Below are 16,075 nucleotides of genomic sequence, written 5' to 3' on the forward strand. Positions count from 1 at the left end.
TTGGTTTTTCTTTCTTATGTTTGGAAGATGTGTGATACTGTGCCCAAAAAAAAGTTTGTCTGCCTCGTACTCAACAAACTAAACAAATAATTTATAAAAAGGCATTATAATATGGATCCTTGTGACTCTCCCACTTGTCATTTTACCTGCAAACAAGAATCATTCTTCCCAACTAACTTGTCTGTTTTAAATCGTTGTTGTTTGTAATCAAAATTGTTGTCTGCACAATTTCAACTCCAAATTATATTATTTCTAAACCAATTTACCGGTGATTTCAAAGGTTCTGATTGTGGATATTCATTCAGGACACCATCTAGGAACTGAGGTTAAAAAAGAGAGAAAAGCAATGCACAATTATTAAGAGCCAAAATAAAGTTCATTTATAAATCGTTCGTAACATTAAATTTTTATTTTTGAGAACTATTGTTAAACTAGAAATCATAAGTTTTTACATTATTAAGAGTATTTAAATATTTATTTTGTTCTATTTGTCATCAAGAAAATGGACCTTTCTCACTAGGGCAAAGTTTATAGGTTTTTTAGTTTAAATAAAATTTAATATTTACAAACATTCACAAATCTACAAACTTCAAAAATGAAGCACACTATTGGTGTTATGCATAGCATGATTGATACATATTATATAGCATTTTAATATTGGACTGGAGAACAATCTCACGATTTTTTATAGGATCCTTTTTTTTTCGGATTTTATTTTTCCTTTTGATATTGCATAAGAATGGCTCGAACTAAATATTAAGATTGTGATTTCGCCCATTTGAAGTGGTAGTTTCCTCATTAAACTGAAAACCCAGAATACAGGAGCATTTCCATCTAAGCATAACTAAAATTTTGCCATCTATTTACCATGAAAATGCTATTCAAGATAGAATATTACAAAAACTAATCTTCTGAGCGGCTGACCAACTTGGTTCCAACTGTTTAACAGAAAAGCCTTCTTTTCTGCAATAATGATTGTTAATCAGTCAACACCAATAAAAAATAATAATTGCAAGAAGTGATTTAAGTTACTTAAACATCCTCCTCCTAACTACTGAAAGAAAGAACATTTCAAAACATGGAGTATATCTACTTAGTATTTAATTGGATATCGTGGAACATGTTTAAGATGTTGTACCATTACTCTTTTTAAGATTAAATATATGGCACGACACATAAAGGCGAAAAGCAACTCACTCGACATTTGGACACCTGAAACTTCTCGAGCAGATCTGAAATCTCAAGTTGCTTCATCACCATAGCATGTACTACCTGAATGATTTAACAGCACAAACTATTAAGTATCATATTGTCAACTAAAAGATGTAGCTGATTTAAGAAAGTAAGAGATATAATACCCTTTTAGTCTTTTCAAGATCAAACTCAACAGATTTAATCCTATCCAACGAACCCTTAAGCATTTGATCCTTTTCAAGAGGTATACTTGCTGGTTTATCGCGAAGTTCCTCAACAGCATTTTCTAGTCTCTGAAGGCGTTGTAAACATGGTAGAATATGATCCCTTTCGGACACAACTTCACTAGTTGCCAAAATGTTATCAGTGTTAGGTTCGATGGGGATAGACGGCAAAACATCGTTCTGTATTCTAACAAATTCAAATCTTAAACTGCAGAAGAATGTAACTAGTCTTTGCAATACATATGTAAGCACTCTTGACACATTTAAGAACTTAGTTTTCGCCACCATTGCTTTGACAAGACTGAACCAATTGCTGATGCCAAAAAAGGTTTCTGAAAATTATGTAAATTTGTAATAAGCCCATAAGATTATGCAATACTGAAATACTTGCTAGTGATATAACCATGGTAACCTCCTAACTTCCACACAAAGTACCTTGACAGTTTTCGCTAGAAACAATTTTCCCCACATCATTGTGCAATGACTGTTTGTTAGGACGATGAAATTCATCACTTGTGGGCACTTTCTCAGCTTTAGGTGTGCTACCATTACAACTGAAGTAGCTATCTGATACCCTGAGCTGCAGAACAACCAGCTTTTGTACGATAAAAAGCTCGATGACACCCACATAACATGAAAACAGTATGTAAAGACAACAAAGTGATCATAAGCTGAATCAGATTGAACGGTATCAAATTGAAAACTCACTTCTTCAAGAACTGGGGCTAACCGAGGAAAGGTAAAGCTTCTTTGTATGTATGGTGAGCAACAATCATCAATATCAGACCCTGATTCTACCGGTGATGCATCACCCCATTGCTCCTGGAAGATGAGAGAAGATAAGGTAAAACACATACTAGTGCAAACCATTTCTGCTAAGAACTTCGGCCAACATATCAAGGACGGGATGTAATGTTAGGTCATGTCCGATTGATACTAGCTCATCTCTAAGCCCACTAAACAATAAGATTAACAACCTAATTATGGAAACAAAAAAGAAATATAAAGAGATCATTCTAAGATGTTTCTATTGATTCAAGAATATGATGAAATACCCAAACAATATCCTACAAAAAATTGTAACATCCTAGTTATCCATTGCCAAGACTTACCTTATGTGAGTGAATCCAAAAAGAGTCCGATTTCCCTTGTTCACCGGGTAGTCCAGTGATTTGTCTCACAACAGTTGCCTCCACACTATGTACCACCTACAATCAAAACATTTATTAGTCGTGAACAAGGCAATTCTGAGAAGGAAAAAAACCCTCAAAATGTAAAGGACATAAAGAGAAAAAAATTCCAATACCTTCATGACATCAGGATCTTTCCATGGACCCATGCTAGACCTTAGACATCCACCTTCTCCAGGACATGTACATGAACCACCCAAAAAATCTGGCAACTGACTGTATGGATGCATTTACATATTACAAGTGACTCAATTACAATGAACAGAAAATTCGAGGCAATATAAAGGAACAAATGCATACCTTGAGTCAATGACATCCAGTAACTTGCATAAAGACTTGGGTTCATAAACCTGGAAATTTGGGAATTTATGTAGTATCAAAGGGACTTCAGGAAAAACATTGAACAATATTCATAACAGAAATAAAAGCTATATCCATTACCTGTATCTTTGCAATAGTTTTGGGATCAAGAAACTTCTGTGCAGCAGGCCAAAGCATCTTCTTGAAGCCAGTACCAGCATTTACTATATACATCCGATGTAATGTCTGTAAATATATCAAGGGAGTGTTTTATACAAAGAGAAAGGACTAAATAACATGTTACTTTGAGAAGGTATACGGACGAAACCTCAGGATAGTAATTGTTATCTATTCTTGTCATAGCAGCCAAGAGATTTGCAGCAGTAGGTGAGAAATTTTTCATTCCCTGAATCATACACAATCAAGAGCCAGCTAAGGTTCAGAAAAAGTAGCACCAAAACTCAGGGGAGCTCCTAACTTTGAAATCTAGCTAACTAAGAACACCCTTCCAAATAGGAGTTTAGCACATAGAATGTGACTACCAGAATTGATACATTGTTACAGAACAGGTGAATGACTAATCAGCTACCTCAAACCAGAACAAGCTATAAGACATACAAAGAGTGAAAAGCTGAAAACCCGCAGAACCACATCAAAGCTTTAGTGTTTTGGAAATCAGATAATTGTTTTTCAGTGTAATGCAACATACCAAGCCCTGCACGTCCAAAATTGTTGTGGTTGAAGAAATCCGTCTCTTGGAAGCAACAGAACATGCTGGAAATTTCTCCTGTAGAGCTCTCTCAAACTCCTGAACATGGTACTTCAAATATCTATCTATTGTGGTAATGCGCATCAAGCGGCTCGGATGAGCTTTCCCAAGCCTCTCAATGTAAACTGGCCTACCTTCTTTGTCAACTCCATGATACCCTTGAGGATAATGCTGCAGTACTTCTTCCAACTCTTCAAATTCAAAATCCTTCAAAACACCATGGCATCACACTTAGCTGACTAATACATGAAACAAGTGTATCCAATCCAAGCACAGAATCCATGCTAATGCTAAAATATACAAATCATACAAAGAGTATATGAATCTGTATAACAGTAAAAACTTACACTATCCTATTTTACTTCATCAACCAAAAAAATTGTTGTATAGCACAAGTTTTCTGTCATAAAAGTTGGTGGGATCTGTGAATGGGTGAGTATCTTGAATAAAATTAATACCCACTTTCATGTACTCATTTAAGAATCCTTCTATCATCTAATCTAGAGAGGTCGATCCCTTCAATTCATGAATCAATATATGATTCAGATTCACAGATTCAGTGAATGTTATCTTGTATTCATTTTGTACCAACTTTAGAGATGATATTTATTTAAGTCAAACATTTATACTAAGATGATATATATAAGTCAAACATTTATACTAAGGTTCACAACCCAAGATTAGATAATTGTAAGAAATATTTTAAAACTAACAGTGTAACAAATAAGTTATTTTTTTAAGTGTTTTTACTCCTACCTTACATAAATATATTCTTTCCTCCCTTAACAGAAACCCAGGAATATTTAACCGACACCTTGGAAAAAGAGAAAAAAAAATTGGCAGTACCGAAGTAATGAATCTCCAACACTTTGAAGCATCCATTGAAAGTTGAAACTTTTACTAAGTTTTCTACATTCATAAAGTCGCAGCATTAACCTGAAGGATGGTATCAGTTCCATATTCTTTTCTCCAGCTTAACATGTCTTCCCACATCTGAATAGTCTTCTCAATGTCAAAGTCCCTTGCTTTCAGAAACCTACCACACCCACATAATAATGAAAACCACAAGAGTGAATGAGAAGAAATCTACAACACAACTAAGAACAAATAATTAAATCAATGACACTATCGACTATACATTAGATATAACATAACATTATAGTCACTCAGTTTCAAACAACTGTCATTTTCACTAAATTAGGATGATACTTTTTCACTTGAACTAATGTGAGTATATAGAGGTGAAAAGAAGGGGAAAAAAACCAAAAGAAGAACAGATTACCTTAACAATGCATGATAATCATCATGAGTTGGACGCAAAGAACACCTTTGTAGCAGTTTCAGACGCAATTTTTGCACAGCTGATTCCTCTTGTGCATCTCTCACATCTTCAATGTGAACCCTATTGTTGTTGTTACTGTTATCATCTACAATTCTGCTTTTCCCCCCTCTCTTCTTCAAAGAATGAGTGAACCTGCATGAAGCACTTATGGCCTTCTTCTTCAAGCTCCCAATCTTTGATCTCTTCCTTTCCTCTTCACAGGTCTCACCATCAACACCAGGACCAAAACCAACCCCATCTTCAAAAACCCCTTTTTTTTCACACCACATTTCAACAATTACCACATTATTTATTTATATACCCAATAAAGGAATAATAATTTATTTAACTCAATTAGCATAACATACCTGAAACTTGATTTGAGTCCATTTCAGTGACTGTTTAAATGGAAAAGAAAAATTAGTACTTGTATTTGTAATGTAGATGAAGTGTTTGTGTAAATGTGAATGTTAAAAATGGGAAGCATTTATGTAAATTCCAGTACCAGTGGAGGGAATCTTTTCAGTTTTCTGGTTTAATGGATCCAATGCAGCATTGTTGTTGAGTTTTCGTTGCAATGCAATGTAATGAGAGGAATGTGCAGTAACAATAACAATAGCATAGAGAGAGTTATGAAGGCTGAGCTCAGAGAAAAAGAATCTCTTGGGAAATGAAGAACAAAAGGAGGAAAAACGATGAAACAGTTAGTTAGTTGGGGTAATAAAGGAGCCACCTTTAGCGGTTTTTCAGTTTAGGGGGTTGTGGCTTCTTCAGCTGAGCAGTGAGAAAAAATGGAGAATCTCTGAGCAGAGAGAGAGAGAGAGAGAGAGAGAGAGAGAGAGAGAATAAAAACTGCAATGCAAATGCAAATGCAATTGGAATTGGAATTGAAGTGGAATGTGAATGTGAACAGGGATGCAATGAATCTCTCTCTCTCTCTCTTTCTTCTCTGCTAAGCTCTGGTTAGTATTAAACTATTAATAGTGTTTTTTTATTAGAATTTAATTTTATTTGTTTAACTTGAAAATTTATCTATTTTTTTAGTAGAAATAACAATTTAATTAATTTGTGTCTTAAAAGTATATTTTAAAAATATAATAATAAAAAAATTTATTTTATGGTATATTTAATTGTTGTCTTTATGGCACAAGTTAACAAAACTTAAATATTAAAATTATTATAAATTGTATAATATGTATTGTAAACAAAAAAAATGACATAGTGATTTTTTTTTCTAGATACAGTTAAATAAAAATATATAAATAATTATACATTGAATATATTCTCTCTTTGAGTGTGAATTATAAATAAATTCAATCTAATTTTGATATTATTCACAAAATTACTTATTTTAAAAACTATTATTATATGCACACACATGACACAACTCTACAGTTGATGAGAAATGTTTTAGGCAAACAAGATTTTTAATGGTAATTTTTTGGAGGATTCATGTCTTGACCCAAGTTTGTTGACATGTTGATGGAAGTTGCTGTAGATGAGAGGTGATGGATTGGATTTTGCAGCAACTTCTGATTTAGAAGTTCTGGTCAGGGTGCAAGGATTAATTACATCTTTGAAAACAAAGACACTCATAGTACTTTTCGAGTTAATTATCTTTTTTATGATGGATAAAATGATGTAATACGATAGTATGAGTTAAAATGGGTGTATTTCACAAGTGTGATGCATAATACAAATCTCGATTTGTATAACAAAAGAAATCGATATTCATGATTTCATAAATCACATTTTTTTAAAATTAAAAAATTAAAATCGTGACTCACGATTTCTTTTTTTTTTGTCTTACTTAAAATCGTAATTCACAATTTCTATTATTTTTTTTAATTTTTTGTTTTATTTAAAATTATTACTCACAATTTTTTCTTATTCCATATCACTGCATTACGTTAAAATATTATAATATTAATAAAAAATACTAATAACAACCCAATATAAAAAAAATAGCCCGTATTTTTCTCCATAGTACTTTTCTTCTTCTTTTTATTACAATTATATTTTTTTAGTTATTTTTTGTATTCTGTTGAAGAGTTATTTTTTAGTTATTATTATTATTTAATCCAAGTGATCATATTATATAATATTATATTATTAAAAAAATAAATATAATTATATAATTACATAAAACACTTCGTACTGTTCGAATACATTAAAATTAAACTCATTTTAATTAGCAATAAGTCAATAACATGTTTTTACTTTTTATAGAATAGGAGTAGGGAAATAATAAGGAAGAAAAGAAGGTGGAAACGGAAACAGTGAAATAGTTAGCGGAAGCAAAGGCATTGGATGTGGCGGTGGTGGTGCTGACTCTGACTCTGACACTGTCTTTTCTGATGCCAACAACACACAGGTCACTGGCGTAGCCGGTAGTCCCACTACCTACATACCTTTCCTCTTGCCACGTGTCCTCTTCCTCCGACACCATTTGTCCTTTCTCACTTCTTTATACTCTCCATGTTTTAAGCTAACTAAGCCTATAAAAAAACAAAAACCTTCCTTCATACAGGATTGAGCAACAAATGCTGTTAATCATTATTCAATTATTTCAAGAAAAATATACAAATAAATAAACAGCTACTACCATTTATTATAAATAATACGTGTCTATCAATTTTTTTATATATACAAATTACTCTGAAAATAAATTTTTTAAATTATTTTATTTTTTATTAATTAAATCAATTATATTTTTATTTATTATATTTCATATTAATTATTCCAATTTATTATTTAGAATTATTAATTTCGCTTATGTAAATATGAAAATTGACTCAAGTAACTGTGGTTATGTATTCTCAAGATTCGATTGGTCTTATTTTTTAGATTTTTTGGTATTAGTTACTCTAAACTTTGATGAAACCTTGAAAAATTGATGTTTTCATTATGAATTTAGAGAAATAAATTCTTATGCGAATATATTAGTCTTACATGAATATGATTTACATTATAGTTTTATATATATATATATATATATATATATATTAAATTTTTATTTTTTTTATTTATTATCTTATTTTTTTAGAAATAAAATTTGTTATGTTTATCTTTTTTAAATAAGTTATGTTTATCTCTTTCTAATAGAATCAACTAAAGATTTTGATTGTTTTATCTTATTTTAAAATTTAAAATTAATTTAATAATTAGTATAAATAGGTAGTATTATTTTCTCATACAACAACATACAATAAAAAGTATTCATGTTTTTTTTATTCTTTCATAGTTATATATATAGTTGCTTAGTCTTTTACTTTTTTATACAGATTAGTTGGAATTATATTTTTTAAATAATGACAGTGTAATTTGTTTTTTCTTTTGATTTTTCTATCTTATTACTTATCAAAATAGAGTTTATAATTTAGAATTTAAAATTTAAAATTTATAATATTTTGCTTTTGTTTATTTTATATTTATTTTAAAATAATTTTTAAAAAGTTAGACTTTTACTTTTATAAAGAGCACATTAATATTTGTCTAGAAATGATCTATTAAATTAGGTAAATTAATTTATATGTCTATGAAAATTAAATAATTTTTTATTATTTAAACATTACTATATATTCAAATGTCTTGTCACGAACACGACATTCATCTGTTGGTCCTGATATGAAGAATAGTCATCTTTCAATGTGCAAACGTGATGAGACATTCATGAAAAGTTGAAAAGCAGAATTAGACCTCTATCAATGCTTTATTTTTAGATTGCACTCATAATTACCAATTACTAGTAATTTTGATTTTTCTTTTTTTGTCAGGTCAAGTATGGTATAGCCCTATAGCACAGTAGCCCACCAATTTTGTTTTTAACTGTTTATTCATTTCTACACTTCAATGTGACACACTGACACTGCTCCAAAAAGGGTATGTTAATTCACAAGAAATATTTGGCACAAATTATCTAAATATTGTAATTAAGGTATGGGGTTAACTATCTTACGTCCTAATAAGAGCACATATTATTAAATTTATAAATTAATAAATTTTTTAAAAATATATAAAAAATTTAATTTTTTAATACATTTATTTTATATTTATTAAATAAAATATTTAAAATTTTCTACTAATAATAAATTTATTATGTGTTCTTAAATCACATGTTAATTAAACCCATAAAATATTCGTAGTTATAAAACAAGTAGTATGTAACTTATTCAATTATCTCCTCGGAATTCATAGTACAAGTTTAACTTCAAAACATAATCAAAATATGATTTCTAAACTAATTTTTGAAAATATATATCTAATCTCTATTTCTTTATCATTTTTTAAATATTTTAAGTGTTTATTTATCGTTCGATCTTTTAAGTTATTTTTATCAATAACATAAAATTTTAAATATTATTTTAATAGTTTATTTTATTTTTAAAAAAACTTACAAAACCAAACTTTTAATTTAATATTTAAGATCTCTTTGGTATCCAAAACTAAAATGTGAAGATAAAATTTGTATTAATAGTCAAAATAACTTTAGAAAAATTATGTTTGTACAAATTTATTCTTGAAAAATTAGATATTTTAAATTAATCTATAAAAAAAAGTCAAATAACAATAAATTAAATTAGTTTTTTCACCAGTTAGACAATGATATACGACAAAATAATTATATTGTCTATCGTAATTTAACTTAAAAAGATTAATTTGACTAATAATTATATCTTTTAATTAAAAATTATTTTCACTATTAACCCATAAAAATCTTATAAAAATGAATCACCCTCATTTTTATTCATATCATTTTTACCTTATATATTTCAAATTTCATCCTTGTTGGAAATGATACACGAGTACATCACCACCGGAGAATAAAACAAAGGAGACAGCTATATATTTTGAATATACTCCAAGAGTTTATGTAAATATCAAAAGGGCATGTGCATACACATACAAATAGAAAGGAAAAACAAGATTTTGTCTTCTGTAATAAATGGTAGCATTTCAGAACAGAACACAGAACTAAGAGAAGGGTGAAAGTGAAACTTCAATGTCTCCATGCATGAAAGCTCCATTTCAATTACCATCCTTAATGCCTCAAGAATAATGTTACATCAAATGACGAAATTGCATATGCATACAAATATGTATGAACCATACACACATAGCAACTTGAATTTTTATTAAGAAAATGCTATTCGTACACTAAAATTAGTTATTAATATATTTATGTATAAATATATGTGTGATTTAATTTATTTTTAATATATATTTATATTTTAACATGTATTTTATAGTAATAATTGATTTTAGTAACTAATTTTAATATAATACAGCATAATCATTTTTATTTAGTGGAAAAAAAAATAAAAGCTTTATGTATGACTACAAAAGAACAAATACTAGTACGATATTTGTGATCAAGTACTTCATTATTCCCAAACCGGATAAATAATGATTTCTAGTATAAATCATAATTAGAATTATTAGAATAAGAAAAAAGAGAAAGCAAAGCCGTATAAATTATTTTTTGAGATCTTCTCCATCTCTTGTCCTTTGGGTCCATGTCTTTCAATAATTATTTTCTGCTAGTACTCTAGTTGAAATAATGTATGTTGTGCAAGGAGATCGAAAAATGTTGGAAAGTGACTATAATAATGTTATTGTATTTTCTAAATTATTTTCTTTTTAAATTATCAACACATAAATGCATAAAATATTGTAAAAGAAATAAAGAAAAGTTATATCTATTTTTTTTAATTTATTAATGACCTATATTATGTATACACTAAAATCAGCCACTAAAATTAATTACTAGTATATATAAATATATATTGAAAATAAGTTAAACAACACATATTTTCATATAAATATATATATATAAATTAATTTTAATGATTAATTTTAATATACAAATAATATTTTTATTTATTAATACTTGATTTTAACTCTCTTATTTTTATTATCATTTTTGTAACATTTAGATCTTATACTAGCAATATATTAAATTTAATTATGTATTTGCGATGTAAAATAGTTTTATAATATTAAAAAATTAAATTTAATCAAATATATTATTTATACATAAAAAGTATAGTTATCAAATTTATTATCATATATTCATGTATAAATTTACTATCATATTTTATCATTTATTTTAACAAGTATTATTTTCTATAAATATTTAGTTTAATTACTGATTTGTTGTAAATAAATAATATGATTGAAATTTAACTCAAATAATTGGTAAAAAATTTACTATACTAATTACAATAAATTAATATATCAATATATATTACCAAAAAAATATTAACATAGAAATAGAAGTTGGGAAAGTAAAAAATGCAGAGGTAGAATTTATTGATAGAAAAGTCATTTTCATTGCAGGAAAAAGGGGTAGGAAGGCCCATTGTCAACCCCCAAAGCCCAAGAAAATAGCAGTTAGTAGTCACATTAAATTAGAGGTTGAAGCTCAACTAAACTGTGCTCAATATATTTATAGGACTGAACATAGCTGTGTGCTTCATTTATAGTTGTGCCAATTATGCTAATCCTTAGCCCTTAGGCCTCACACAAACATAGACTTGCTCACTGTTAGGAATGTCATTGGGTAAAACCCTAAATCCTTAAAGGTCGTTTACACTGGTCACTTTCATATACAGTGATCATCGGAACCCAAAAAATAAAAAAATTCAAATAAACATGAAAACTCAGATGCAGTCAACTTTACGTAAAGTTTATAATTGAGAACCGTTAGATGATTTGATTGATTTGACTAAATTTTTATTTAACAATTCTTAATTATCAACTTCACGTAAAGTCAACTGTATCTGAGTTTTCATTAACAAATAAATAACAGTGATTAAAGTAATTTACCCTTTTTTTTGTTGCATGTAAGATTGGGCTGGGTGTTTTGGGTTTCTTTAAGTATGAGATTTTGAATTCATTTTAGATACTGTTAGACAATAGAATATATCTCATTTACGTTCAAAATAGAACATTTACAGGTTATTTTTTTTAACAGAAATATAGAAAAATATTTTAACATTATATTAGAGTTGTCTGAATTTCATCAATCCTAGATATTGGTTCATTCAATGAAAAGAAAAAAGGACAAAATCTATCAACAACATAAAACTCTAGTAACCCTTTCTTTGAAGTTGTTGAGGAATTCTTAAGTTAAGTTTATTGGTAAAATATGAAATAATATTTAATTTGGTCTGAATTTATAAATATAAATTTTTATTTAGTTTATAAAATTTTAATTGTCTATATTTAATTTTTAAATTTTGTAAATGTGACTCATGTTAGTTCTTAGAATAATTTTTAATTCATAAATGTTAATAGAATATTAAAAAAAAACAGTTAAATATTACACTGAATTTTATAAAATGATGTTATTTTGGTTTTGATATTCAAATAGTCCAAAAATAATATTGTAAATGATATTAATTGAAATTTTTCTTCTCACTGTAAGTAATATAGTAATATTTTTAGACTATTTAAACGTCAAAATCAAAATAACATTATTTTATAAGTTTTATAATTTGCAAGTTGATATCATCATTTTATTAGACATACAAAAAAAATCAATATTTTATTAATGTTTATATGTCAAAAATTATTTTAAAAATTAATGTTTATTACGTTTACAAAATTTAATAACTAAATGAAAACAATTAAAAGTTTTCAGAGATTAAATTAAATATTAATTCAACAAAATACCTTCTCAATAAACAAATACTTTTTATTTATAAAAAATAAGGCATCAAATTCTCATTACTTAATTAATAGACTAAATAGAATAATTACGAGTGGGAAATATATTCTAAAGTGCTTTTACATGAGGATATATATAACAAATTCACAATCAACCGCATATGCCATATAGTATGGTGATACCGCTAAAAGCCTAATAAAGTAAAACAAAATCAAGCGTCGGTTCACAGATTTTGTGAAATATTATTTTATTCCATCTGGTTATCATTTTAAAACCAATATGATTATTATTAGGGCAATTTACATAAATAAATAAAGTGAGAGAGTTATTTACGTAAATGTGCAAATCTGTTTGTTGTTACGATTTTGTGCAAAACGGATTTATATGTAAACCGTAGCAACCCACCACGGTTTCTAAACATTCATAAACCGTGGGAGGTCACCACGGATTTGGAGCAAATAGTTTTACATGTAAACCATGGTAGGTCACTACGGTTTACGAAGGCAAATCGGTGTGCATAAACCGTGGGGAGTCACCACGGTTTATGAGGAAACAATGTTGAACGTAAAACCCGGTAACCCACCGCGGTTTACGTGTATCTATATATATATGTAATCCGCTGAAAGCAGGGACGGATTCATTTGCAACCTTAGGAAAAAAGTGGATTCATTGTGGTAGAGAGAATCTGGGAAAAGGTTTGGAGGCAGTGAAGGAGAAGTGAGTGGTGGCCGGTGGGGCCAATGGAGGATGAGGATCGATTGTACCGACTAAATGGCATCGCTCACGTGGCAGGAAATATCGACGAAGAGGTTAGTAACTGTTATTGTTATTATTATTGTAATTAAATTTAATTCTAATATAGCAGTTGATATGTTAGTAGGAATATTGCTAGTAGATATTTTTATTTTATTACGTTTATTTGTTTTGTGATTCTGTTTAATATTATTTACATAAATATTAATGATATTATCGGTATTGTTAGTAATACATATTTTATTATGCTTATTTATCTTCTTAGTGTCGTTTTTAGTATTTTTGCACAATATTTTGTTATCATTATTTTATTTTATCCAAAGATTTTTTTCATGAATTTAAATTGTTAATTTGTTGTAGTGAGTGCACAGTTTTCTTAGCTTCAGTATTTAATACAGGATAAGAGAATCCATGAATTTAATGTGCACAGTTATCTTAGCACCAGTATTATGTATCTTGTTATTTGTAATGGTTGTATGTTAAGGGATTTTATTACCAACGTTTTGCAGCCTAGTAGGGTTATTACAGCCGTTAGGCGGCAGCAGAATATGCCCTTACATGACCGGATTATACCGTATCTGGAGACTGTGGGGTTGTATCATCTTGCTAGGCTAAACAGTCAGTGGTTCTGGGTTGACGAGTCTCTGCTTAGCGCATTTATTGAGCGGTGGCGTCCGGAGACCCACACGTTCCATATGCCGTTTGGTGAGTGCACCATTACTCTACAGGATGTTGCGTATCAGCTGGGTTTGCCGATTGATGGTGCACCCGTTAGTGGGTGCTTGACTGAGTTTGAGAATCTGATGGAACACGGTAGACCAGCATGGGTGTGGTTCCGGGAGTTGTTCGGGGAGTTACCTCCGCAGAGTAAAGTGAAGCAGATGACAGTGTGCTACACCTGGTTCCACGAGAGGTTCCGTGTTCTCCCTACAGATGCTACTGATGAGACCGTTCGTGTATACGCACGCGCTTATATCCTGATGTTGTTGTCGTCTCAGCTGTTTGCGGACAAGAATGCAAACAGGGTACACCTTCGCTGGTTGCCTTATTTGGCATCATTGGATGACTTGGGCAGATATAGCTGGGGATCCGCTGCACTAGCCTGGTTGTATAGGTGTCTTTGTCGTGGTACAAACAGAAACGTCGTTAACTTGGCTGGGCCGCTACACCTACTACAGTCTTGAATTTTCTGGAGGTTTCCCACTCTGAGGCCCACTGGTTTTGACCGGTTTGGTTTTCCGCTTGCTTCTAGGTATGGTTTAGAAATATGCGTTCATAAATTGTAAAAATTGCTACTGTTATGGTTTGTTATGACATCATTTAAATTTAAATTGTAGGTGGGCGGAGTTTGTTCCGAGGAACGATGCAGGGGCACAGAGATTAGTTTCCGCACGCCTTGCACTTGATCGTTTGCGTGTCCACGATGTGAGTGATTTATTTATTACTGATGGTCGACCTAGTTTTTCTTACATGGCACTGCCTCATGAACGTGTTACTGTTTGTATGCAGTTTGTGTGGGAGCCTTATTCTTCTGCTGATGTTACTGCTGTTATTCATCCGGAGATACTAGTTGATCAGCACCGACGGCTATGGACGGCCGTCACTAGCCTGATATATTTTGCTGCGATCGAGTGGCATCAGGTGGATAGGGTTCTACCCCAGTTCGGCGGTGTTCAGCATCTCCCAGATGTAGCTCTGAACATAGATTGGCTACATGCAAAGGATGGTAGGGGTGGGGACCGGTGGTTTCCTGCATATTATCAGGAGTGGCACCAGCTTTGGGAGAACCGGCATCAGTCAGTCATATGGGTCGATCGTGTCCTCGACCCTGGTCCATCATCAGATTACCTAGAGTGGTGGTACCGTGTGGCGCACAGGTTCCTATCCCCAGATGTAGCATTTCAGGATCCGAGGCCGATTGTGTTGACTGAGGAGGCGCGTCACAGAGGGTCGTCTCAGGCACCTCCTAGAGTTCATGTTTATGACAGACCAGATAACAGACGAGTTGATAGGCGTCGCCGTATTGGGACCCGGACCACCGATCGCGAGTGGAGGGAGTTTGCCGACCGATTGGAGCAGGACGTTCCTGGAGCTGAGGCTGGGGATCCAGTGGACTACCGTGTCCCTCGACGTAGAGGCAGACGACCACCTGCACGGCCTGACCGTCGAGGTGGGCCTGATGGAGGACCCTCAAGGGCCGCCTTGATCCCATTATGCCTGTCTGAGATAACTAGGATACCCTCCTGAGGAGTCACATGCTCTCGTAGGTTGGACAAGAAGAATGACCACGACTCTGCATTTTCCCCCTCTACAAGGGCGAATGCTATCGGCAGGATGTTCGAGTTTCCGTCCTGAGCTATCGCCAACAGGAGCGTCCCTCCATACTTCCCATACAAGTGGGTACCATCAATATTGACGAGTGGCTTGCAATGCCGGAATGCCTCGATACAGGGTGGAAATGTCCAGAAAAGTCGGTGAAAGTACACCGTCGACTCATCAACAGCACCACCAATCTGAACCGGAGACGTCTTCAGCACCGTGATTGTTCCCGGCATTGTTGCCTGGATCCCTAGCATCCAACGGGGCAACTCCGCGTAAGACTCTTCCCAATCTCCATATATTTGTGCCACTGCCTTTTGCTTAGCCAACCAG

General features: G+C 31.5%; 1 protein-coding gene across 1 annotated transcript; it reads right to left on the reverse strand.

Annotated features, from left to right (window-relative positions):
• Positions 1 to 768: 768 nt before the first annotated feature.
• On the reverse strand, positions 769 to 5,949 carry LOC112796467 (phosphatidylinositol/phosphatidylcholine transfer protein SFH13). The gene is made up of 15 exons (XM_025838936.3): positions 5,504 to 5,949; positions 5,367 to 5,396; positions 4,960 to 5,269; positions 4,614 to 4,713; positions 3,618 to 3,884; positions 3,237 to 3,314; positions 3,050 to 3,154; positions 2,909 to 2,958; positions 2,725 to 2,824; positions 2,531 to 2,626; positions 2,127 to 2,240; positions 1,854 to 1,998; positions 1,359 to 1,750; positions 1,198 to 1,272; positions 769 to 963 (listed from the first exon to the last, which is right to left on the reverse strand). Exons 2-15 carry the CDS (start codon positions 5,386 to 5,388, stop codon positions 943 to 945), a joined length of 1,875 nt encoding a protein of 624 aa, XP_025694721.1. The 5' UTR covers positions 5,389 to 5,396; positions 5,504 to 5,949; the 3' UTR covers positions 769 to 942.
• Positions 5,950 to 16,075: the final 10,126 nt, after the last annotated feature.

This window comes from Arachis hypogaea, chromosome 1 (genome assembly GCF_003086295.3).
Source record: "Arachis hypogaea cultivar Tifrunner chromosome 1, arahy.Tifrunner.gnm2.J5K5, whole genome shotgun sequence".
Classification (NCBI taxonomy): Eukaryota; Viridiplantae; Streptophyta; class Magnoliopsida; order Fabales; family Fabaceae; genus Arachis; species Arachis hypogaea.